This window comes from Cherax quadricarinatus, chromosome 99 (assembly GCF_038502225.1).
Source record: "Cherax quadricarinatus isolate ZL_2023a chromosome 99, ASM3850222v1, whole genome shotgun sequence".
Taxonomy (NCBI): Eukaryota; Metazoa; Arthropoda; class Malacostraca; order Decapoda; family Parastacidae; genus Cherax; species Cherax quadricarinatus.
Genome location: NC_091390.1, coordinates 390,528 through 416,898, shown reverse-complemented (window position 1 = coordinate 416,898; position 26,371 = coordinate 390,528). Strand labels below are relative to the sequence as shown.

Sequence of the window (26,371 nt, the reverse complement as noted above, 5' to 3'; positions counted from 1 at the left end):
CTTGTACCATGTACGATACTTGTACCATACTTGTACCATACTTGTACCATGCTTGTAACATGTACGATACTTGTACCATACTTGTAACATGTACGATACTTGTACCATACTTGTAACATGTACGATACTTGTACCATACTTGTAACATGTACGATACTTGTACCATACTTGTACATGTACGATACTTGTACCATGTACGATACTTGTACCATACTTGTAACATGTACGATACTTGTACCATACTTGTACATGTACGATACTTGTACCATGTACGATACTTGTACCATGTACGATACTTGTACCATACTTGTAACATGTACGATACTTGTACCATACTTGTAACATGTACGATACTTGTACCATACTTGTACCATGTACGATACTTGTACCATACTTGTAACATGTACGATACTTGTACCATACTTGTAACATGTACGATACTTGTACCATACTTGTAACATGTACGATACTTGTACCATACTTGTAACATGTACGATACTTGTACCATACTTGTACCATGTACGATACTTGTACCATACTTGTAACATGTACGATACTTGTACCATGTACGATACTTGTACCATACTTGTAACATGTACGATACTTGTACCATACTTGTAACATGTACGATACTTGTACCATACTTGTAACATGTACGATACTTGTACCATACTTGTACCATGTACGATACTTGTACCATACTTGTAACATGTACGATACTTGTACCATACTTGTAACATGTACGATACTTGTACCATACTTGTAACATGTACGATACTTGTACCATACTTGTAACATGTACGATACTTGTACCATACTTGTACCATACTTGTGCGATACTTGTAACATGTACCATACTTGTATGGCACTTCTACGATACCCCTATAATACTTGTACGATACCCCTACGATACTTGTATGGTACTTCTACGCTACTTGTATACTTGTACGATACCCCTACGATACTTGTACGATACTTCTACGATACCCCTACGATACTTGTACGATACCCCTACGATACTTGTATGGTACTTTTACGCTACTTGTATACTTATACGATACCCCTACGATACTTGTATGGTACTTCTACGATACTTGTACGATACCCCTACGATACTTGTACAATACTCCTACGATACTTGCACAATACTCCTACGATACTTGCATGATACTTGTACGATACACTTATGATACTTGTATACTTCTACGATACTCCCATATTTCTACGGTATCCCTACGATACTCTTATGATACTCCTACGATACCCCTTATAAAGCCTCTACGATACCCCTACAATAGTCTCTCAGCCAACTAGAGATCTAGAAAAAGTGGCCACGTTGAAGGTCAGTGTTGATGTTAGTGAAGGTCACAGCAACATGCCCTGGTGTACCCAGATAAGTTAGTGAAGGTCACAGCAACATGCCCTGGTGTACCCAGATAAGTTAGTGAAGGTCACAGCAACATGCCCTGGTGTACCCAGATAAGTTAGTGAAGGTCACAGCAACATGCCCTGGTGTACCCAGATAAGTTAGTGAAGGTCACAGCAACATGCCCTGGTGTACCCAGATAAGTTAGTGAAGGTCACAGCAACATGCCCTGGTGTACCCAGATAAGTTAGTGAAGGTCACAGCAACATGCCCTGGTGTACCCGGATAAGTTAGTGAAGGTCACAGCAACATGCCCTGGTGTACCCAGATAAGCTTCCTGCTTGACTGGTGGAGCCTGGGGCTCACAAGCGAAGAGCCTGGGTTACATCCTGGGGGTGGGTACAGATGGTGGGTATGTTTCTTGGTACCTGTTACCTGGAGGAGGGAGTGTATCTGGTTGGTGTTCCGGGGGTCAAGGCCCCCGTGGCCCGGTCCATGACCAGGCCTAATGGTGGATCAGGACCTGATCAACCAGGTTGTTACTGCTGGTCGCACGTAACCCAATGAAGGAACCACAGCCTGGCTGGTCAGGTACTGTGTGTCTGTCCAGCTCCCTCTTGAAGACAACCAGGTGTCTTGACAACCAGGGGTCTTGAAGACAACCAGGGGGGGTCTTGAAGACAACCAGGGGTCTTGAAGGCAACCAGGGGTCTTGAGGACAACCAGGGGTCTTGAGGACAACCAGGGGTCTTGAGGACAACCAGGAGTCTTGAGGACAACCAGGGGTCTTGAGGACAACCAGGGGTCTTGAGGACAACCAGGGGTCTTGAGGACAACCAGGGGTGTTGAAGACAACCAGGGGTGTTGAAGACAACCAGGGGTGTTGAAGACAGCCAGGGGTCTTGAGGGCAACCAGGGGTGTTGAAGACAACCAGGGGTGTTGAAGACAACCAGGGGTCTTGAAGACAACCAGGGGTGTTGAAGACAACCAGGGGATCTTGAAGACAACCAGGGGTGTTGAAGACAACCAGGGGTGTTGAAGACAACCAGGGGTGTTGAAGACAACCAGGGGTGTTGAAGACAACCAGGGGTGTTGAAGACAACCAGGGATCTTGAAGACAACCAGGGGTGTTGAAGACAACTAGGGGTGGTGAAGACAACCAGGGGTCTTGAAGACAACCAGGGGATCTTGAAGACAACCAGGGGTCTTGAAGACAACCAGGGGTGTTGAAGACAACCAGGGATCTTGAAGACAACCAGGGGTGTTGAAGACAACCAGGGATCTTGAAGACAACCAGGGGTCTTGAAGACAACCAGAGGTCTTAAGGACAACCAGGGGTCTTGAGGACAACCAGGGGTCTTGAGGACAACCAGGGGTGTTGAAGACAACCAGGGGTGTTGAAGACAACCAGGGGTGTTGAAGACAACCAGGGGTCTTGAAGACAGTAGGGGTCTTGAAGACAACCAGGGGTCTTGAAGACAACCAGAGGTCTTGAGGACAACCAGGGGTCTTGAGGGCAACCAGGGGTGTTGAAGACAACCAGGGGTGTTGAAGACAACCAGGGGTGTTGAAGACAACCAGGGGTCTTGAAGACAACCAGGGGATCTTGAAGACAACCAGGGGTCTTGAAGACAACCAGGGGTGAAGACAAGCAGGGGTGTTGAAGACAACCTGGGGTGTTGAAGACAACCAGGGGTGTTGAAGACAACCAGTGATCTTGAAGACAACCAGGGGTCTTGAAGACAACCAGGGGTGTTGAAGACAACCAGGGATCTTGAAGACAACCAGGGGTGTTGAAGACAACCAGTGATCTTGAAGACAACCAGGGGTGTTGAAGACAACCAGGGGTCTTGAAGACAACCAGGGGTCTTGAAGACAACCAGGGGCCTTTTGGTAATCCCCCTTATTTATGATGAGAGGCAGCTGAACAGTCTTGGGCCCCTGACACTTATTGTCATCTCTTAGCGGCCCAGTTTTTCATGTGAGGAATGTTGCATCTCCTGCCAAGTCTTTTGCTGTCGTAGGGAGTGATTTTTGTGTACAGATTGGGACCAGTTTCTTGAGGATTTTCCAAGTGTATATTATCATGTATCTTTCTCGTCTGGATTTCAAGGACTACAGGTCAAGGGACTTCAACCATTCCCAGTAATTTAGGTGTACGTTTTATGATATTTACATGTGAGGTGAAAGTTCTCTGTACATTCTCCAGGCCAGCAATTTCACCAGCCTTGAAAAGGGACGTTAGTGTACATCAATATTCCAGCCTGGAGAGAACAATCAATTTGAAGACAATCACCATGGGCTTGGCGTCCCTAGTTTTGAAGGTTCTCATTATCCATCCTATCATTTTCCTAGCAGATGAGGTAGATACATTGTTGTGAACTTGGAAAATGAGATCCTCTGACATTATCACTCCCAGGTCCTTCACATTAGTTTTTCGCTCTATTATGTGGTTAGAATTTGTTTTATATTCCAATCCAGTTTTTATTTCCACAAGTTTTCCATATCTGGGTAATTGAAATTTCTCGTCATTGAACTTCATATTGTTTTCTGCAGCCCATTTAAAGATTTGGTTATGTCCACCTGGAGCCTTGCAGTGTCTGCAATGGAGGACACTGTCATGCAGACTAAGGAATCTCAGCAAAGGAAGACACGGTGCTATGGCTTACATCTCTGTCTATGTCAGATATGAGGATGAGGAACAGTGTCAGACACTGCAACTTCTTGGGATCTTAATAGTACTTGGGAATTCTTCACTTGCCTAACCCTTGGGCACGACCTACTTCCACATTGGTCAGATGTGACACCACCTACGACTGCTGCACCTCTCCTGCCTACGGTATATAAGCTACTTCTCTGCAGACATGCGGTATTCTTTTCAAGATTGATGGACTGACCACATCGACTCAAGGTTGAGGGACTGATTACCTCAAACTCCTGTTCTTCACCATTCTCCTTTGTATGGACTGATGAAGCCACTGTGTGGTGAAACGTTTTCTCAATAAAGATACCCAAGAGTTGCACATGTGTCTAATTTATGAACATGTCGGTTCTCTGAACTATTCATCTATAGAATATTTAAGGCACGTGAAAGGGGTTTCTTGCAGTTCTTGATGAAGACAGAGTCCCAAGAGTCTGGACCTGGGGCAGAGTACATGGCCATGTTAATTACTGCTTTTTCGAAGTCTTTTGGTGTTAGGATTCTATCAGAAATTCTTGAATTAACCAAATTTTGAATCTGGCATGAAAAACTCCTTTAGATTATCGACTCTTAGTCTGATTATTGGCCCAATAAACAGTAAGTTATATCGAGACTTGAGTATCTCACTCATTTCTTTGTTTTCATCTGTGTAAGACCCATCTCGTTTAAGAAGGGTCCAATACTGGATGTGGTTTTTGCCCTAGATTTGGCATAAGAAAAGAACTAATTTGATTTTCCTTCAATTTCATTTATTATAAGTTCCTCCTGTTTATCTTGTCTCCTGTATGATTCATTAAGCTTAAGTTCGAGATTTTCTATTTCTCTGGCCAGTTCCTCCTGAGTTTCACATACACTGGCTCCTCTCAGCAGCTCTGTGATTCTTCGCCTTCGTCTATATAGGGAATGTTTCTCTCTTTTTGGTTGACGTTTCTTCTTTTTTCTTAGGGAAATGTGCCCTGAGCAGACCTCAAGTGCCACGGAGTTAATTCTTTTTAGGTACAGGTTCGGATCTTTGCTTATATCTTCTCAGCTTGTTTGATTTAGGACATGGTTGATTTGACCCCACTGTATGTTTTTACTATTGAAGTTGAATTTGGTGAAGGCACCTTCATAACTGACCACATTATGCTGGTCAGGAGCCCTGCACATACATGTCTGTACTTCTGTTATGTTGTGATCCGAGTGTATTGTCTTTGATACTGTTACATTTCATTACAGGTCATCATTATTAGTGAAGATGAGGTCCAGTGTATTTTCCAGTCTTGTTGGCTCCTCTATTTGCTGGTTTAAGGTGAATTTGTTGCAGAGATTTAATAGCTTATGTGTGTGTGTTAGTTTTCATCTGAGCTGCTGCTGCCTCCTGGTGTTATCTCTGCTTAAACATTTGCTACACTCCTCCATTTTAGGTGTCTTGAGTTGAAATCCCCCAGCAGCAAGATGTTTGGGGCAGGAGTTGGGAGATTTTCCAGACAGTTTTCAAAAGCTGTTCCTGGAATCGTTGGGAAATTGTATCTGGAGGCTTGTATAACACCACAATGACCAGGTTTTGGTTGTCAGTCTTCACTGCCAAAACTTCAACTACACCATACGTGGCGTTTAGTAATTCCGAGCTTATGAGCGACTGTGATACACAGGTCAACCCCCCCATGTTGCCTGTTTTTTCTGTCGCATCAGAATAAGTTATAACCTGGGATCCACATTTCACTATCAACGTGATCCTTTATGTGGGTCTCTGTGAAAGCCACCAACATTGCAATTGACTCTGTGAGCAGTCCACTGAAGAAAGGTATTTTGTTGACCTAGCAGTAAGTAGGAACTCCTCTCTCTCTCTCTCTCTCTCTCTCAAATTCTCGTATAGTACTTCCTGTTCCCTCCTCCTTGTATTTCTTCTCTACGCCATCATTATCCTCCCCTCCCTCACCACCACTGAATTCACTTCCCAACATACTCTGTACCCACTGACATTACTTATTTATATACCCTCTCTTACCACCTATATGAGGCACTTGGCATCACTACATACTTTATCTGGCACTTATTAGTAGTGATGAATGGTTTGAAAAACCGACAAGTTGAAGATTGAGACACTTATGCAGCATATGGGAATCTTTATTCAGGAAACGTTTCGCCACACAGTGGCTTCATCAGTCCAATACAAAGAGGAAGGCGTAAGGAGAGGAGGAGTTTGAGGTAATCAGTCCCTCGGCCTGGAGTTGATGTGTTCAGTCCATCAATCTTGTAGAATGTACAGCATAGGGCCGTAGACGTGGCTTATATACTGTAGTGAGGTGAGGTGAAGCAGGCGGAGGCGGGATCATAGTGGTACCATCCACTAGTCGAAGTAGTGAGGTGAGGTGAAGCAGGCGGAGGCGGGGTCATAGTGGTACCATCCACTAGTCGAAGTAGTGAGGTGAGGTGAAGCAGGCGGAGGCGGGGTCATAGTGGTACCATCCACTAGTCGAAGTAGTGAGGTGAGGTGAAGCAGGCGGAGGCGGGGTCATAGTGGTACCATCCACTAGTCGAAGTAGTGAGGTGAGGTGAAGCAGGCGGAGGCGGGGTCATAGTGGTACCATCCACTAGTCGAAGTAGTGAGGTGAGGTGAAGCAGGCGGAGGCGGGGTCATAGTGGTACCATCCACTAGTCGAAGTAGTGAGGTGAGGTGAAGCAGGCGGAGGCGGGGTCATAGTGGTACCATCCACTAGTCGAAGTAGTGAGGTGAGGTGAAGCAGGCGGAGGCGGGGTCATAGTGGAACCATCCACTAGTCGAAGTAGTGAGGTGAGGTGAAGCAGGCGGAGGCGGGGTCATAGTGGTACCATCCACTAGTCGAAGTAGTGAGGTGAGGTGAAGCAGGCGGAGGCGGGGTCATAGTGGTACCATACTGACCACCTACTATCATGACTGAGGTACTGACCACCTACTATCATGACTGAGGTACTGACCACCTACTATCATGACTGAGGTACTGACCACCTACTATCATGACTGAGGTACTGACCACCTACTATCATGACTGAGGTACTGACCACCTACTATCATGACTGAGGTACTGACCACCTACTATCATGACTGAGGTACTGACCACCTACTATCATGACTGAGGTACTGACCACCTACTATCATGACTGAGGTACTGACCACCTACTATCATGACTGAGGTACTGACCACCTACTATCATGACTGAGGTACTGACCACCTACTATCATGACTGAGGTACTGACCACCTACTATCATGACTGAGGTACTGACCACCTACTATCATGACTGAGGGACTGACCACCTATCATGACTGAGGTACTGACCACCTACTATCATGACTGAGGTACTGACCACCTACTATCATGACTGAGGTACTGACCACCTACTATCATGACTGAGGTACTGACCACCTACTATCATGACTGAGGGACCACCTACTACTGACTGAGGTACTGACCACCTACTATCATGACTGAGGTACTGACCACCTACTATCATGACTGAGGTACTACTATCATGACTGAGGTACTGACCACCTACTATCATGACTGAGGTACTGACCACCTACTATCATGACTGAGGTACTGACCACCTACTATCATGACTGAGGTACTGACCACCTACTATCATGACTGAGGTACTGACCACCTACTATCATGACTGAGGTACTGACCACCTACTATCATGACTGAGGTACTGACCACCTACTATCATGACTGAGGTACTGACCACCTACTATCATGACTGAGGTACTGACCACCTACTATCATGACTGAGGTACTGACCACCTACTATCATGACTGAGGTACTGACCACCTACTATCATGACTGAGGTACTGACCACCTACTATCATGACTGAGGTACTGACCACCTACTATCATGACTGACTGACCACCTACTATCATGACTACTGACCACCTACTATCATGACTGAGGTACTGACCACCTACTATCATGACTGAGGTACTGACCACCTACTATCATGACTGAGGTACTGACCACCTACTATCATGACTGAGGTACTGACCACCTACTATCATGACTGAGGTACTGACCACCTACTATCATGACTGAGGTACTGACCACCTACTATCATGACTGAGGTACTGACCACCTACTATCATGACTGAGGTACTGACCACCTACTATCATGACTGAGGTACTGACCACCTACTATCATGACTGAGGTACTGACCACCTACTATCATGACTGAGGTACTGACCACCTACTATCATGACTGAGGTACTGACCACCTACTATCATGACTGAGGTACTGACCACCTACTATCATGACTGAGGTACTGACCACCTACTATGATGACCACCTACTATCATGACTGAGGTACTGACCACCTACTATCATGACTGAGGTACTGACCACCTACTATCATGACTGAGGTACTGACCACCTACTATCATGACTGAGGTACTGACCACCTACTATCATGACTGAGGTACTGACCACCTACTATCATGACTGAGGTACTGACCACCTACTATCATGACTGAGGTACTGACCACCTACTATCATGACTGGGGTACTGACCACCTACTATCATGACTGAGGTACTGACCACCTACTATCATGACTGAGGTACTGACCACCTACTATCATGACTGAGGTACTGACCACCTACTATCATGACTGAGGTACTGACCACCTACTATCATGACTGAGGTACTGACCACCTACTATCATGACTGAGGTACTGACCACCTACTATCATGACTGAGGTACTGACCACCTACTATCATGACTGAGGACTGACCACCTACTATCATGACTACTACTATCATGACTGAGGTACTGACCACCTACTATCATGACTGAGGTACTGACCACCTACTATCATGACTGAGGTACTGACCACCTACTATCATGACTGAGGTACTGACCACCTACTATCATGACTGAGGTACTGACCACCTACTATCATGACTGAGGTACTGACCACCTACTATCATGACTGAGGTACTGACTATCACCTACTATCATGACTGAGGTACTGACCACCTACTATCATGACTGAGGTACTGACCACCTACTATCATGACTGAGGTACTGACCACCTACTATCATGACTGAGGTACTGACCACCTACTATCATGACTGAGGTACTGACCACCTACTATCATGACTGAGGTACTGACCACCTACTATCATGACTGAGGTACTGACCACCTACTATCATGACTGAGGTACTGACCACCTACTATCATGACTGAGGACCACCTACTATCATGACTGACCACCTACTATCATGACTGAGGTACTGACCACCTACTATCATGACTGAGGTACTACTATCATGACTGAGGTACTGACCACCTACTATCATGACTGAGGTACTGACCACCTACTATCATGACTGAGGTACTGACCACCTACTATCATGACTGAGGTACTGACCACCTACTATCATGACTGAGGTACTGACCACCTACTATCATGACTGAGGTACTGACCACCTACTATCATGACTGAGGTACTGACCACCTACTATCATGACTGAGGTACTGACCACCTACTATCATGACTGAGGTACTGACCACCTACTATCATGACTGAGGTACTGACCACCTACTATCATGACTGAGGTACTGACCACCTACTATCATGACTGAGGTACTGACCACCTACTATCATGACTGAGGTACTGACCACCTACTATCATGACTGAGGTACTGACCACCTACTATCATGACTGAGGTACTGACCACCTACTATCATGACTGAGGTACTGACCACCTACTATCATGACTGAGGTACTGACCACCTACTATCATGACTGAGGTACTGACCACCTACTATCATGACTGAGGTACTGACCACCTACTATCATGACTGAGGTACTGACCACCTACTATCATGACTGAGGTACTGACCACCTACTATCATGACTGAGGTACTGACCACCTACTATCATGACTGAGGTACTGACCACCTACTATCATGACTGAGGTACTGACCACCTACTATCATGACTGAGGTACTGACCACCTACTATCATGACTGAGGTACTGACCACCTACTATCATGACTGAGGTACTGACCACCTACTATCATGACTGAGGTACTGACCACCTACTATCATGACTGAGGTACTGACCACCTACTATCATGACTGAGGTACTGACCACCTACTATCATGACTGAGGTACTGACCACCTACTATCATGACTGAGGTACTGACCACCTACTATCATGACTGAGGTACTGACCACCTACTATCATGACTGAGGTACTGACCACCTACTATCATGACTGAGGTACTGACCACCTACTATCATGACTGAGGTACTGACCACCTACTATCATGACTGAGGTACTGACCACCTACTATCATGACTGAGGTACTGACCACCTACTATCATGACTGAGGTACTGACCACCTACTATCATGACTGAGGTACTGACCACCTACTATCATGACTGAGGTACTGACCACCTACTATCATGACTGAGGTACTGACCACCTACTATCATGACTGAGGTACTGACCACCTACTATCATGACTGAGGTACTGACCACCTACTATCATGACTGAGGTACTGACCACCTACTATCATGACTGAGGTACTGACCACCTACTATCATGACTGAGGTACTGACCACCTACTATCATGACTGAGGTACTGACCACCTACTATCATGACTGAGGTACTGACCACCTACTATCATGACTGAGGTACTGACCACCTACTATCATGACTGAGGTACTGACCACCTACTATCATGACTGAGGTACTGACCACCTACTATCATGACTGAGGTACTGACCACCTACTATCATGACTGAGGTACTGACCACCTACTATCATGACTGAGGTACTGACCACCTACTATCATGACTGAGGTACTGACCACCTACTATCATGACTGAGGTACTGACCACCTACTATCATGACTGAGGTACTGACCACCTACTATCATGACTGAGGTACTGACCACCTACTATCATGACTGAGGTACTGACCACCTACTATCATGACTGAGGTACTGACCACCTACTATCATGACTGAGGTACTGACCACCTACTATCATGACTGAGGTACTGACCACCTACTATCATGACTGAGGTACTGACCACCTACTATCATGACTGAGGGACCACCTACTATCATGACTGAGGTACTGACCACCTACTATACTGACCACCTACTATCATGACTGAGGTACTGACCACCTACTATCATGACTGAGGTACTGACCACCTACTATACTGACCACCTACTATCATGACTGAGGTACTGACCACCTACTATCATGACTGAGGTACTGACCACCTACTATCATGACTGAGGTACTGACCACCTACTATCATGACTGAGGTACTGACCACCTACTATCATGACTGAGGTACTGACCACCTACTATCATGACTGAGGTACTGACCACCTACTATCATGACTGAGGTACTGACCACCTACTATCATGACTGAGGTACTGACCACCTACTATCATGACTGAGGTACTGACCACCTACTATCATGACTGAGGTACTGACCACCTACTATCATGACTGAGGTACTGACCACCTACTATCATGACTGAGGTACTGACCACCTACTATCATGACTGAGACCACCTACTATCATGACTGAGGTACTGACCACCTACTATCATGACTGAGGTACTGACCACCTACTATCATGACTGAGGTACTGACCACCTACTATCATGACTGAGGTACTGACCACCTACTATCATGACTGAGGTACTGACCACCTACTATCATGACTGAGGTACTGACCACCTACTATCATGACTGAGGTACTGACCACCTACTATCATGACTGAGGTACTGACCACCTACTATCATGACTGAGGTACTGACCACCTACTATCATGACTGAGGTACTGACCACCTACTATCATGACTGAGGACTGACCACCTACTATCGTGACTGAGGTACTGACCACCTACTATCATGACTGAGGTACTGACCACCTACTATCATGACTGAGGTACTGACCACCTACTATCATGACTGAGGTACTGACCACCTACTATCATGACTGAGGACTGAGGTACTGACCACCTACTATCATGACTGAGGTATGACCACCTACTATCACTGACCACCTACTATCATGACTGAGGTACTGACCACCTACTATCATGACTGAGGTACTGACCACCTACTATCATGACTGAGGTACTGACCACCTACTATCATGACTGAGGTACTGACCACCTACTATCATGACTGAGGTACTGACCACCTACTATCATGACTGAGGTACTGACCACCTACTATCATGACTGAGGTACTGACCACCTACTATCATGACTGAGGTACTGACCACCTACTATCATGACTGAGACCACCTACTATCATGTACTGACCAACTACTATCATGACTGAGGTACTGACCACCTACTATCATGACTGAGGTACTGACCACCTACTATCATGACTGAGGTACTGACCACCTACTATCATGACTGAGGTACTGACCACCTACTATCATGACCACCTACTATCATGAGGTACTGACCACCTACTATCATGACTGAGGTACTGACCACCTACTATCATGACTGAGGTACTGACCACCTACTATCATGACTGAGGTACTGACCACCTACTATCATGACTGAGGTACTGACCACCTACTATCATGACTGAGGTACTGACCACCTACTATCATGACTGAGGTACTGACCACCTACTATCATGACTGAGGTACTGACCACCTACTATCATGACTGAGGTACTGACCACCTACTATCATGACTGAGGTACTGACCACCTACTATCATGACTGAGGTACTGACCACCTACTATCATGACTGAGGTACTGACCACCTACTATCATGACTGAGGTACTGACCACCTACTATCATGACTGACTGACCACCTACTATCATGACTGAGGTACTGACCACCTACTATCATGACTGAGGTACTGACCACCTACTATCATGACTGAGGTACTGACCACCTACTATCATGACTGACTGATGCACTGACCACCTACTATCATGACTGAGGTACTGACCACCTACTATCATGACTGAGGTACTGACCACCTACTATCATGACTGAGGTACTGACCACCTACTATCATGACTGAGGTACTGACCACCTACTATCATGACTGAGGTACTGACCACCTACTATCATGACTGAGGTACTGACCACCTACTATCATGACTGAGGTACTGACCACCTACTATCATGACTGAGGTACTGAACACCTACTATCATGACTGAGGACTGACCACCTACTATCATGACTGAGGACTGACCACCTACTATCATGACTACTGACCACCTACTATCATGACTGAGGTACTGACCACCTACTATCATGACTGAGGTACTGACCACCTACTATCATGACTGAGGTACTGACCACCTACTATCATGACTGAGGTACTGACCACCTACTATCATGACTGAGGTACTGACCACCTACTATCATGACTGAGGTACTGACCACCTACTCATGACACTGACCACCTACTATCATGACTGAGGTACTGACCACCTACTATCATGACTGAGGTACTGACCACCTACTATCATGACTGAGGTACTGACCACCTACTATCATGACTGAGGTACTGACCACCTACTATCATGACTGAGGTACTGACCACCTACTATCATGACTGAGGTACTGACCACCTACTATCATGACTGAGGTACTGACCACCTACTATCATCACTGAGGTACTGATCACCTACTACCAAGCCTTTTACCAAGGCTAAGAGACTGAATACCTAAAAAATCCCAGGGCACTCCTAAAAATCAGAATATCTACTCAAAAAAAAAAAAAAAAAAACACCGGGATTCTGTAAAAAAAAAATCATATATATTTATAACATGTAACCAAACATAATTTTAAAAATAAATTTAAAATTTTTGGTGTCTGACAGGTTAAATATGCCCCAAAAACGTATAGGAGTTCTGGCTGCCAGCGACACGGTACTGACCACCTACTATCATGACTGAGGTACTGACCACCTACTATGTTCCTCTGGGACGCAAACCTTATTTTTGTGTGAGTTCCTGTCTCTTGTGTTCTTCTATAACCATATTACTGAATGAATTAATTACTAATGATAATTTTAATTGTAAGGTAGTAGGCTGGTAGACAGCGACCGCCCAGGGTGGTACTACCATCCTGTGGTAGTAGGCTGGTAGACAGCGACTGCCCAGGGAGGTACTACCATCCTGTGGTAGTAGGCTGGTAGACAGCGACTGCCCAGGGCGGTACTACCGTCCTGTGGTAGTAGGCTGGTAGACAGCAACCGCACAGGGAGGTACTACCGTCCTGTGGTAGTAGGCTGGTAGACAGCAACCGCCCAGGGAGGTACTACCGTCCTGTGGTAGTAGGTTGGTAGACAGCGACCGCCCAGGGTGGTACTACCATCCTGTGGTAGTAGGCTGGTAGACAGCGACTGCCCAGGGAGGTACTACCATCCTGTGGTAGTAGGCTGGTAGACAGCGACCGCCCAGGGAGGTACTACCATCCTGTGGTAGTAGGCTGGTAGACAGCGACCGCCCAGGGTGGTACTACCGTCCTGTGGTAGTAGGCTGGTAGACAGCGACCGCCCAGGGTGGTAATACCATCCTGTGGTAGTAGGCTGGTAGACAGCGACTGCCCAGGGTGGTACTACCGTCCTGTGGTAGTAGGCTGGTAGACAGCGACCGCCCAGGGTGGTACTACCATCCTGTGGTAGTAGGCTGGTAGACAGCGACCGCCCAGGGTGGTACTACCATCCTGTGGTAGTAGGCTGGTAGACAGCGACCGCCCAGGGTGGTACTACCATCCTGTGGTAGTAGGCTGGTAGACAGCGACCGCCCAGGGTGGTACTACCATCCTGTGGTAGTAGGCTGGTAGACAGCGACCGCCCAGGGTGGTACTACCATCCTGTGGTAGTAGGCTGGTAGACAGCGACCGCCCAGGGTGGTACTACCATCCTGTGGTAGTAGGCTGGTAGACAGCAACCGCCCAGGGAGGTACTACCATCCTGTGGTAGTAGGCTGGTAGACAGCGACCGCCCAGGGTGGTACTACCATCCTGTGGTAGTAGGCTGGTAGACAGCGACTGCCCAGGGTGGTACTACCATCCTGTGGTAGTAGGCTGGTAGACAGCGACTGCCCAGGGTGGTACTACCATCCTGTGGTAGTAGGCTGGTAGACAGCGACTGCCCAGGGTGGTACTACCATCCTGTGGTAGTAGGCTGGTAGACAGCGACTGCCTAGGGTGGTACTACCATCCTGTGGTAGTAGGCTGGTAGACAGCGACTGCCCAGGGAGGTACTACCGTCCTGTGGTAGTAGGTTGGTAGACAACAACCATCCAGGCAGGTACTACCGTCCTGTGGTAGTAGGTTGGTAGACAACCACCCAGGCAGGTACTACCGTCCTGTGGTAGTAGGTTGGTAGACAACAACCACCCAGGGAGGTACTACCATCCTGTGGTAGTAGGTTGGTAGACAACCACCCAGGGAGGTACTACCGTCCTGTGGTAGTAGGTTGGTAGACAACCGCCCAGGGAGGTACTACCGTCCTGTGGTAGTAGGTTGGTAGACAACAACCACCCAGGGAGGTACTACCATCCTGTGGTAGTAGGTTGGTAGACAACAACCACCCAGGGAGGTACTACCATCCTGTGGTAGTAGGTTGGTAGACAACAACCACCCAGGGAGGTACTACCGCCCTGTGGTAGTAGGTTGGTAGACAGCAACCACCCAGGGAGGTACTACCATCCTGTGGTAGTAGGTTGGTAGACAACAACCACCCAGGGAGGTACTACCGTCCTGTGGTAGTAGGTTGGTAGACAACAACCACCCAGGGAGGTACTACCATCCTGTGGTAGTAGGTTGGTAGACAACAACCACCCAGGGAGGTACTACCATCCTGTGGTAGTAGGTTGGTAGACAACCACCCAGGGAGGTACTACCATCCTGTGGTAGTAGGTTGGTAGACAGCAACCACCCAGGGAGGTACTACCATCCTGTGGTAGTAGGTTGGTAGACAACAACCACCCAGGGAGGTACTACCGTCCTGTGGTAGTAGGTTGGTAGACAGCAACCACCCAGGGAGGTACTACCATCCTGTGGTAGTAGGTTGGTAGACAGCAACCACCCAGAGAGGTAATACCATCCTGCGGTAGTAGGTTGGTAGACAGCAACCACCCAGGGAGGTTCTACCGTCCTGTGGTAGTAGGTTGGTAGACAGCAACCACCCAGGGAGGTACTACCATCCTGTGGTAGTAGGTTGGTAGACAACCACCCAGGGAGGTACTACCATCCTGTGGTAGTAGGTTGGTAGACAGCAACCACCCAGGGAGGTACTACCGTCCTGTGGTAGTAGATTGGTAGACAGCAACCACCCAGGGAGGTACTACCATCCTGTGGTAGTAGGTTTCTAGACAGCAACATCCCAGGGAGGTACTACCGTCCTGTGGTAGTAGGTTGGTAGACAACCACCCAGGGAGGTAATACCGTCCTGTGGTAGTAGGTTGGTAGACAACAACCACCTAGGGAGGTACTACCGTCCTGTGGTAGTAGGTTGGTAGACAGCAACCACCCAGGGAGGTACTACCATCCTGTGGTAGTAGGTTGGTAGACAGCAACCACCCAGGGAAGTTCTACCGTCCTGTGGTAGTAGGTTGGTAGACAGCAACCACCCAGGGAGGTACTACCGTCCTATGGTAGTAGGTTGGTAGACAACCACCCAGGGAGGTACTACCATCCTGTGGTAGTAGGTTGGTAGACAGCAACCACCCAGGGAGGTACTACCGTCTTGTGGTAGTAGGTTGGTAGACAGCAACCACCCAGGGAGGTACTACCATCCTGTGGTAGTAGGTTGGTAGACAGCAACCTCCCAGGGAGGTACTACCGTCCTGTGGTAGTAGGTTGGTAGACAGCAACCACCCAGGGAGGTACTACCATCCTGTGGTAGTAGGTTGGTAGACAACAACCTCCCAGGGAGGTACTACCGTCCTGTGGTAGTAGGTTGGTAGACAACAACCACCCAGGGAGGTACTACCATCCTGTGGTAGTAGGTTGGTAGACAACCACCCAGGGAGGTACTACCGTCCTGTGGTAGTAGGTTGGTAGACAGCAACCACCCAGGGAGGTACTACCATCCTGTGGTAGTAGGTTGGTAGACAACCACCCAGGGAGGTACTACCGTCCTGTGGTAGTAGGTTGGTAGACAGCAACCACCCAGGGAGGTACTACCATCCTGTGGTAGTAGGTTGGTAGACAACCACCCAGGGAGGTACTACCATCCTGTGGTAGTAGGTTGGTAGACAGCAACCACCCAGGGAGGTACTACCGTCTTGTGGTAGTAGGTTGGTAGACAGCAACCACCCAGGGAGGTACTACCATCCTGTGGTAGTAGGTTGGTAGACAGCAACCTCCCAGGGAGGTACTACCGTCCTGTGGTAGTAGGTTGGTAGATAACAACCACCCAGGGAGGTACTACTGTTCTGTGGTGGTAGGATGGTAGACAGCAACCACCCAGGGAGGCACTACCATCCTGTTGTAGTAGGTTGGTAGACAACCACCCAGGGAGGTAATACCGTCCTGTGGTAGTAGGTTGGTAGACAGCAACCACCTAGGGAGGTACTACCGTCCTGTGGTAGTAGGTTGGTAGACAGCAACCACCCAGGGAGGTACTACCATCCTGTGGTAGTAGGTTGGTAGACAGCAACCACCCAGGGAGGTACTACCATCCTGTGGTAGTAGGTTGATAGACAACCACCCAGGGAGGTACTACCTTCCTGTGGTAGTAGGTTGGTAGACAACAACCACCCAGGGAGGTACTACCGTCCTGTGGTAGTAGGTTGGTAGACAACTACCACCCAGGGAGGTACTACCGTCGTGTGGTAGTAAGTTGGTAGACAACAACCACCCAGGGAGGTACTACCGTCCTGTGGTAGTAGGTTGGTAGACAACCGCCCAGGGAGGTACTACCGTCCTGTGGTAGTAGGTTGGTAGACAACAACCACCCAGGGAGGTACTACCATCCTGTGGTAGTAGGTTGGTAGACAACCACCCAGGGAGGTACTACCGTCCTTTGGTAGTAGGTTGGTAGACAACAACCACCCAGGGAGGTACTACCATCCTGTGGTAGTAGGTTGGTAGACAGCAACCACCCAGGGAGGTACTACCATCCTGTGGTAGTAGGTTGGTAGACAACCACCCAGGGAGGTACTACCATCCTGTGGTAGTAGGTTGGTAGACAACAACCACCCAGGGAGGTACTACCGTCCTGTGGTAGTAGGTTGGTAGACAACAACCACCCAAGGAGGTACTACCGTCCTGTGGCAGTAGGTTGGTAGACAACAACCACCCAGGGAGGTACTACCGTCCTGTGGTAGTAGGTTGGTAGACAACAACCACCCAGGAAGGTACTACCATCCTGTGGTAGTAGGTTGGTAGACAACCACCAAGGGAGGTACTACCGTCCTGTGGTAGTAGGTTGGTAGACAACAACCACCCAGTGAGGTACTACCATCCTGTGGTAGTAGGCTGGTAGACAACAACCACCCAGGGAGGTACTACCGTCCTGTATTAGTAGGTTGGTAGACAACAACCACCCAGGGAGGTACTACTGTCCTGTGGTAGAAGGGTAGACAACAACCACCCAGGGAGGTACTACCATCATTTGGTAGTAGGTTGGTAGACAACAACCGCCCAGGGAGGTACTACCATCCAGTGGTAGTAGGTTGGTAGACAACAACCACCCAGGGAGGTACTACCGTCCTGTGGTAGTAGGTTGGTAGACAACAACCACCCTGGGAGGTACTACCATCCTGTGGTAGTAGGCTGGTAGACAGCAACCACCCAGGGAGGTACTACCATCCTGTGGTAGTAGGTTGGTAGACAGCAACCACCCAGGAAGGTACTACCATCCTGTGGTAGTAGGTTGGTAGACAACAACCACCCAGGGAGGTACTACCGTCCTGTGGTAGTAGGTTGGTAGACAACAACCACCCAGGGAGGTACTACCATCCTGTGGTAGTAGGTTGGTAGACAACAACCACCCAGGGAGGTACTACCGTCCTGTGGTAGTAGGTTGGTAGACAACAACCACCCAGGGAGGTACTACCATCCTGTGGTAGTAGGCTGGTAGACAACCACCCAGGGAGGTACTACCGTCCTGTGGTAGTAGGTTGGTAGACAACAACCACCCAGGGAGGTACTACCATCCTGTGGTAGTAGGTTGGTAGACAACAACCACCCAACGAGGTACTACCGTCCTGTGGTATTAGGTTGGTAGACAACAACCACCCAGGGAGGTACTACCATCCTGTGGTAGTAGCTTGGTAGACAACAACCACCCAGGGAGGTACTACCGTCCTGTGGTAGTAGGTTGGTAGACAACAACCACCCAGGGAGGTACTACCATCCTGTGGTAGTAGGTTGGTAGACAGCAACCACCCAGGGAGGTACTACCGTCCTGTGGTAGTAGGTTGGTAGACAACAACCACCCAGGGAGGTACTACCATCCTGTGGTAGTAGGTTGGTAGACAACAACCACCCAGGGGGGTACTACCGTCCTGTGGTAGTAGGTTGGTAGACAGCAACCACCCAGGGAGGTACTACCATCCTGTGGTAGTAGGTTGGTAGACAACCACCCAGGGAGGTACTACCGTCCTGTGGTAGTAGGTTGGTAGACAGCAACCACCCAGGGAGGTACTACCATCCTGTGGTAGTAGGTTGGTAGACAACAACCACCCAGGGAGGTACTACCATCCTGTGGTAGTAGGTTGGTAGACAACAACCACCCAGGGAGGTACTACCGTCCTGTGGTAGTAGGTTGGTAGACAACCACCCAGGGAGGTACTACCATCCTGTGGTAGTAGGTTGGTAGACAGCAACCGCCCAGGGAGGTACTACCATCCTGTGGTAGTAGGTTGGTAGACAACAACCACCCAGGGAGGTACTACCGTCCTGTGGTAGTAGGTTGGTAGACAACAACCACCCAGGGAGGTACTACCATCCTGTGGTAGTAGGTTGGTAGACAGCAACCGCCCAGGGAGGTACTACCATCCTGTGGTAGTAGGTTGGTAGACAGCAACCACCCAGGGAGGTACTACCGTCCTGCCAAGTGAGTGTAAAACGAAAGCCTGTAATTGTTTTACATGATGGTAGGATTGCTGGTGTCTTTTGTCTGTCTCATAAATGTCCAAGATTACAGGTATATCTTACTACTTCTACTTACACTTAGGTCACACTACACATACATGTACAAGCATATATATACACACCCCTCTGGGTTTTCTTCTGTTTTCTTACTTTTTCCTGCTCTTGTTTATTTCCTCTTACCTCCGTGGGTGTTGTAAGAGGCGACTAAAATGCCGGGAGCAAGGGGCTAGTAACACCTTCTCCTGTATGTATTACTAAAGTTAAAAAGAGAAACTTTTCTTTTTTCTTTTTAGATCACCCTTCCTCTGTGGGATATGATCAGTTTGGTGAAAAAAATTAATTATAATACAATAATAACCAATACGATTTATTGTTTATTACTCTGTTACTAAGTTGCTTAGTACTCTGTTACACTCTCTCTCTCTCACTCTCTCTCTATCGCTCTCTCTCTCTCTCTCTCACTCTCTCTCTATCGCTCTCTCTCTCTCTCTCTCTCACTCTCTCTCTATCGCTCTCTCTCTCTATCGCTCTCTCTCTCTCTCTTTCTCACTCTCTCTATCGCTCTCTCTCTCTCTCTCTCTCTCTCTCTCTCTCTGTTATCATATTTATATTTCATTTCAGGCCTACGACCAATGCCATCATGGGCCTAACTTTTGCCAAATACGTCATTCAGCCTTTTTTCCCCAACTGTGATATGCCAGACTCTTCTGTCCGGCTCATCGCAGCACTTGCCATATGTAAGTTATCAAAAATACTTATTATATATCAGATAATTCTCCCTTATTATTCAGCAGTGCCGTGATATTTTCGAAATACACTCCGGACTGTAGATCTGCAAGGCTACCAGAACAATTAAAGGAATATACTTCTTTAATCCTAGACATGACTAGAATAGTAATGAGTGTATGACAACATAAAAATTTACAGTTTACAGGAGGTCCACCAATGTGTCATACATTCATTACCATTCCAGTCATGAATTTAAGGTCAAAAGGAGTGTTTTCTTCAGCGTTCCTGAGAACTTTGCGTATCTGCAGTTCAGAGTATTTAGAAACAGAGATACCCCAGGGATTTTGCCGAGAAGGGCGTACTGTCAGCTGGGTAAACTTTCTACAGGACTGAACCTAAGGAAGTGACTGCTAGGAATAACATACTAGTTTGACCATACAATGAGAATTTTATTCTACTTGCGTGAGGTACTAAAAAAGTTCATTATTAATCTTACTTTCAAAAACACTGGGACAGTGGAACAGAGGTCGATTAAAAACACACCATCTAAAAATATTGGTGGTGTTTACAAGGTCCCATGTGCTCTGTGCCCTCATATATTGGTCAAACAGGTAAACCTCTGGAAACCAGATTAGCCTAGTACCAGTACTCAATCAGGACGGGCCGGGAGTCGAATGCTAGCTTCAACCTTGTCATTTCTTGCAATCACCCACTGGGGTGGGCTGCTGCCCAGATAATTTTACCCAACAGTTCCATCATGGAAAGAAACATAATTGAATCATCTCTTCAAACATAATAGGAATACAGTATATAACCCAAATTATGGATTGTACAAACTTGATAGCTATTTGGTGGAGTCTATTGTGCACAGTTGTGTGTGTGTGTGTGTGTGTGTGTGTGTGTCTTAAATAAGTGTTACACAAACTCACAGGATTGCTCATTATGCCGTGGTTTTGTAAATACAGTGGACCCCCGCTTTACGATCACCTCTGAATGCGACCAATTATGAAAGTGTATTTATGTAAGTGCGTTTGTACGTGTATGTTTGGGGGTCTGAAATGGACTAATCTACTTCACAATATTTCTTATGGGAACAAATTCGGTCAGTACTGGCACCTGAACATACTACTGGAGTGAAATAATATCGTAAACCGGGGTCCACTGTATATTTGAAAGAATGCATTCAAAATTGAATACTACAGTCTATGATGCCCTTTTAACTTGCCATTGAATTTTGAAAGTACTTTTGTGACCATATTTATAAAAAATTATATAAAAGCCTTCATTTAATTATATATACAAAAGAAAAACCATAATAAAAACCTTTATTCAATTACATTTATGAAAAAAATAATAAAAACCTTCACTCAATCCTATTTACAAAAAAAAAAAAAGTATAAGCCTTCATTCAATTACATTTACAAAAATTCACATTATAAAAACTATCTACAAAAAATCCCACTATAGACAATAGTTTTATAAGAGAGGTTACAGTAGTAATAATAAGAATGACCTACAACAGATTTCTAATGTATGAATGTTGATCTCGAACAGCATTCTTAACATTCATCAATTGCTGGAATGTTCGGGTAACGACTAAACTTCAAGATGTCTTCATGGTGACCAAGATCGGTGCTCTTCTAATTGTTATTGTTGCTGGTATGGTCCACTTATTTATGGGTAAGTTCAGTATTTTCTGTTACAAATTCAGTAATTTGTTTAAGTTCGGTACTTGTTATTACAAATACAAATGCAGAGAATCTGTAGCTTGGAGACTGGAAGGCGGTGCGCGGTTACTGAACGTATTATTCAGAGGACTGAGGGGGTTTCTTGAGGTGGTGCTGAGGAGGGGTTGTTGAGGTGGTGCTGAGGAGGGGTTGTTGAAGTTGTTTGGACATTTTGAGAGGATGGAGCAAAATAGGATGATTTGGAAAAGTGCGTAAATCTGTAGTGGAGGGAAGGCAGGGTAGGGGTCATCCTGGGAAAGGTTGGAGGGAGGGGGTATAGGAGGTTTTGTGTGTGAGGGGCTTGAACTTCCAGTAAGCATGCATGAACATGTTAGATAGGAGTGAATAGAGACAAATGGCTTTTAGGACTTGACGTGCTGTTGGAGTGAGAACAAGGTAACATGAAGGGATTCAGGTTATCCAGACTTGAGTCCTGGAGGTGGGAAGTACAGTGCCTGCACTGAAGGTGGGAACCTCTGCAAGACAGTGATGGAGTGAATGATGATGGAAGTGTTTCTTCCTTTTCGGGTCACATTCACTTGGTGGGAAACGGCTAGTGTGCTAAAAAAGAAAATGGTAATATTGAGGTGAATGTTGAAAGCCCATAATTATGTGGAGTATTTCAGATAATGGTAGAATTACCGACAGAATGTCTGGTAAAAGGTCACAGATGTGACTAATGACATTTTAGTGGCAATGTTTCTGCCAGGAGCTGTGTCAGGCTCCTGGAGAGTGAAACATTGCCATAGTGACAATGTTTCTGCCAGGAGCTGTGTCAGGCTCCTGGAGAGTGAAACATTGCCACAACAAAACGTTGCACTAGTTACAAGTGTGTTCTTGTACTAAACAATAATTGCTATGATACGAAGTTTCTGAACCATATATAACAGTCTAGAGTACTGGTAGAGTACACAGATAACAGTCTAGAGTACTGGTAGAGTACACAGATAACAGTCTAGAGTACTGGTATAGTACACAGATAACAGTCTAGAGTACTGGTATAGTACACAGATAACAGTCTAGAGTACTGGTATAGTACACAGATAACAGTCTAGAGTACTGGTATAGTACACAGATAACAGTCTAGAGTACTGGTATAGTACACAGATAACAGATTAGAGTACTGGTATAATACACAGATAACAGTCTAGAGTACTAGTATAGTACACAGATAACAGTCTAGAGTACTAGTATAGTACACAGATAACAGTCTAGAGCACTGGTATAATACACAGATAACAGTCTAGAGTACTGGTATAATACACAGATAGCAGTCTAGAGTACTGGTATAATAAAAAGATAACATGTACATACAAGAATGAACTTGTAAAGTTTGAGTCCAACTTGCTCTAAGTTTGATCAAAAACATCATCATTAATTTCATTTTGCAACATGAGATTTATTATGGATTAATTCAGTCACTGTATTGTGATTTTTTATTTCTGTATTTGTATATTTACTGAAAGAAATACACTATACAACAGACCAGAGAGTATGAGTTTGTATGAATAAGGTGACAATATTTGATATACAGATTTCTGCACATTATTATTATTACTAATGCGACGGTCTGGAGTTTTGAGACTCTGACCGCCGGTTCAAATCCCGCCGGTGGTATGGTTTATTATTATTAATTATTATTATAATTATTTTTAAGAAAGATTTATTTTTTCTGTTAGGAAATACACAGAACTTTGATAATGCCTTCGAGGGCACCTCGACTGAGCCTGGCCAGATTGCTGTCTCCTTCTACTCCGGCATTTTCTCATATGCTGGATGGAACTACCTCAATTTCATGACGGAAGAGTTGCAGAATCCTTTCGTGTGAGTTTTACTGTTTCGTGTTGAGTTTCTGCTAAACTAACTTTACCTTACCTAACATAAACTAAAAGTGAATCCTTAGTCAGTGTTTCAGTAGTGATGGATCGCTGGTACTCGTAAAGTGACAGTGGTCGAGGTTGGACGGAAATGTCTTGTAAACTGTTATTATTACAACCATAAACAAGTGCTAAACCTACAAGGGTCATGCATCGTCTTGTAAAGATTTACCTTCAGATTGTAGCATAGTTGTTTAGTATTTAATTTTTATTTGTATTAACACTATACACATATTTACTACTGCCTATGGAATTCAGAGGTAGGCATATTATGTATTTTCATTTATATTACCACAATACAAAATATTTACTGCTGCCTAGTGAATTCAAATGTACTGTATCTCTTTTTATTTAATCCAAAAGAACTTAGAAACACTGAAAAAAAACGTACAGTTTTTGGGTTTTATTAAGTTTAACCTAAGTTTATTGTGTCTTTACTTAAAATTAGATTACACAAGATACTTTAAAGTATATATTTCATTATTTTTCAGTAACTTGCCTCGGGCCATATATATATCGCTGCCGCTGGTGACGCTGGTCTATGTATTAGCCAATATTGCTTACCTGGCCGTTCTTACACCAACAGCTATGTTAGCCTCGGATGCAATTGCTGTGGTATGTATCATTATTATTATTATTATTATTATTATTATTATTATTATTATTATTAGTACAGTATTATAAAACCTTTTGTTTATTCCCTAATACAGTGGTACCTCGGGATACAAACATTATACAGTGGTACCTCGGGATACAAACATTATACAGTGGTACCTCAGGATACAAACATTATACAGTGGTACCTCGGGATACAAACATTATACAGTGGTACCTCAGGATACAAACATGATACAGTGGTACCTCAGGATACAAACATTATACAGTGGTACCTCGGGATACAAACATTATACAGTGGTACCTCAGGATACAAACATTATACAGTGGTACCTCGGGATACGAATAGCTCAAAACTCGAACAATTGTGTAAGTGTATTTATGTAAGTGCTTTTGTAAGTGTATTTTTGGGGGTCTGGAACAGAATAATCTAATTTACATTATTCTTTATAGGAACAAATTTGTTCAGTATCGGCACTTGAACAGCCGTTTGGAACAAAATAAATTCATATCCCGAGGTACCAATGTAGTTGTTTATCACAGCTTAAGAGTTCATAGGCCTTTTAGTTCATTCAACTATAAGCCTATTGGTGTTTTGTTTTTCATGTTATACACAGCCTCACAAACAAAACTCTCTCCTTCATATAAAATAAACTACAATTCTGATTAAATCAATTAGAAACTACAGTGGAACCTCAAAAATCGAACTTAATCCGTTCTAGGGGCTAGTTCTAATTTTGAAAAGTCTGAAATTCAAAGTAATATTTCCCATAAGAAATAATAGAAATACAATCAATCCGTTCCTGAAACCCAAAAATATTCACACAAAAAATACATTTTATAGAGATTAATTACAGTTTTACATACAACAAATGCTATAGTTTTTAATTATGTATAGTAATACATATAAAATAAAATTTTTACTTACCTTTATTGAAGATTGGTGATGACATCTGGAAGATAGGGAGGAGGAGAGAGGGAGTTCGGGTTAGTGTTTGGAAGGAGAATCCCCCTCCATGAGGACTTCTGGTAAAGTCCTCTCTGGGGTTACTTCCCTTCTCTGTCTTTTAATGCCACTAGGACCAGCTTGAGAGTCAATGGACCCCAGTCTCACAAAATAACTGTCTACAGTCCTCTGTTTCTCTCTCACAAAATAACTTCACAGTCATCTGCTTCTGTCTCACAAAATAACTCCACAGTCGTCTGTTTCTGTCTCACAAAATAACTGTCCACAGTTGTCTGTTTCTGT

The 26,371-nt window shown here is 45.5% G+C and overlaps 1 protein-coding gene and 1 long non-coding RNA gene across 2 annotated transcripts in view; both read left to right on the top strand.

Annotated features, from left to right (window-relative positions):
• The first annotated feature begins 800 nt into the window (after window positions 1-800).
• Window positions 801-26,371, top strand: part of LOC138851076 (uncharacterized) — a 47,359-nt gene continuing 21,788 nt past the window's right edge. The window contains exon 1 of the long non-coding RNA XR_011390959.1: window positions 801-1,997. This is a non-coding gene — a long non-coding RNA (uncharacterized lncRNA). The remainder of the gene's footprint in view (window positions 1,998-26,371) is intronic.
• Window positions 14,035-26,371, top strand: part of LOC128704804 (solute carrier family 7 member genderblind) — a 34,125-nt gene continuing 21,788 nt past the window's right edge. Inside the window, exons 1-5 of the mRNA XM_070079488.1 lie at window positions 14,035-14,066; window positions 20,796-20,911; window positions 22,458-22,583; window positions 24,310-24,454; window positions 24,999-25,122. Of these exons, the coding sequence (XP_069935589.1) occupies window positions 14,035-14,066; window positions 20,796-20,911; window positions 22,458-22,583; window positions 24,310-24,454; window positions 24,999-25,122 (543 nt within the window). The remainder of the gene's footprint in view (window positions 14,067-20,795; window positions 20,912-22,457; window positions 22,584-24,309; window positions 24,455-24,998; window positions 25,123-26,371) is intronic.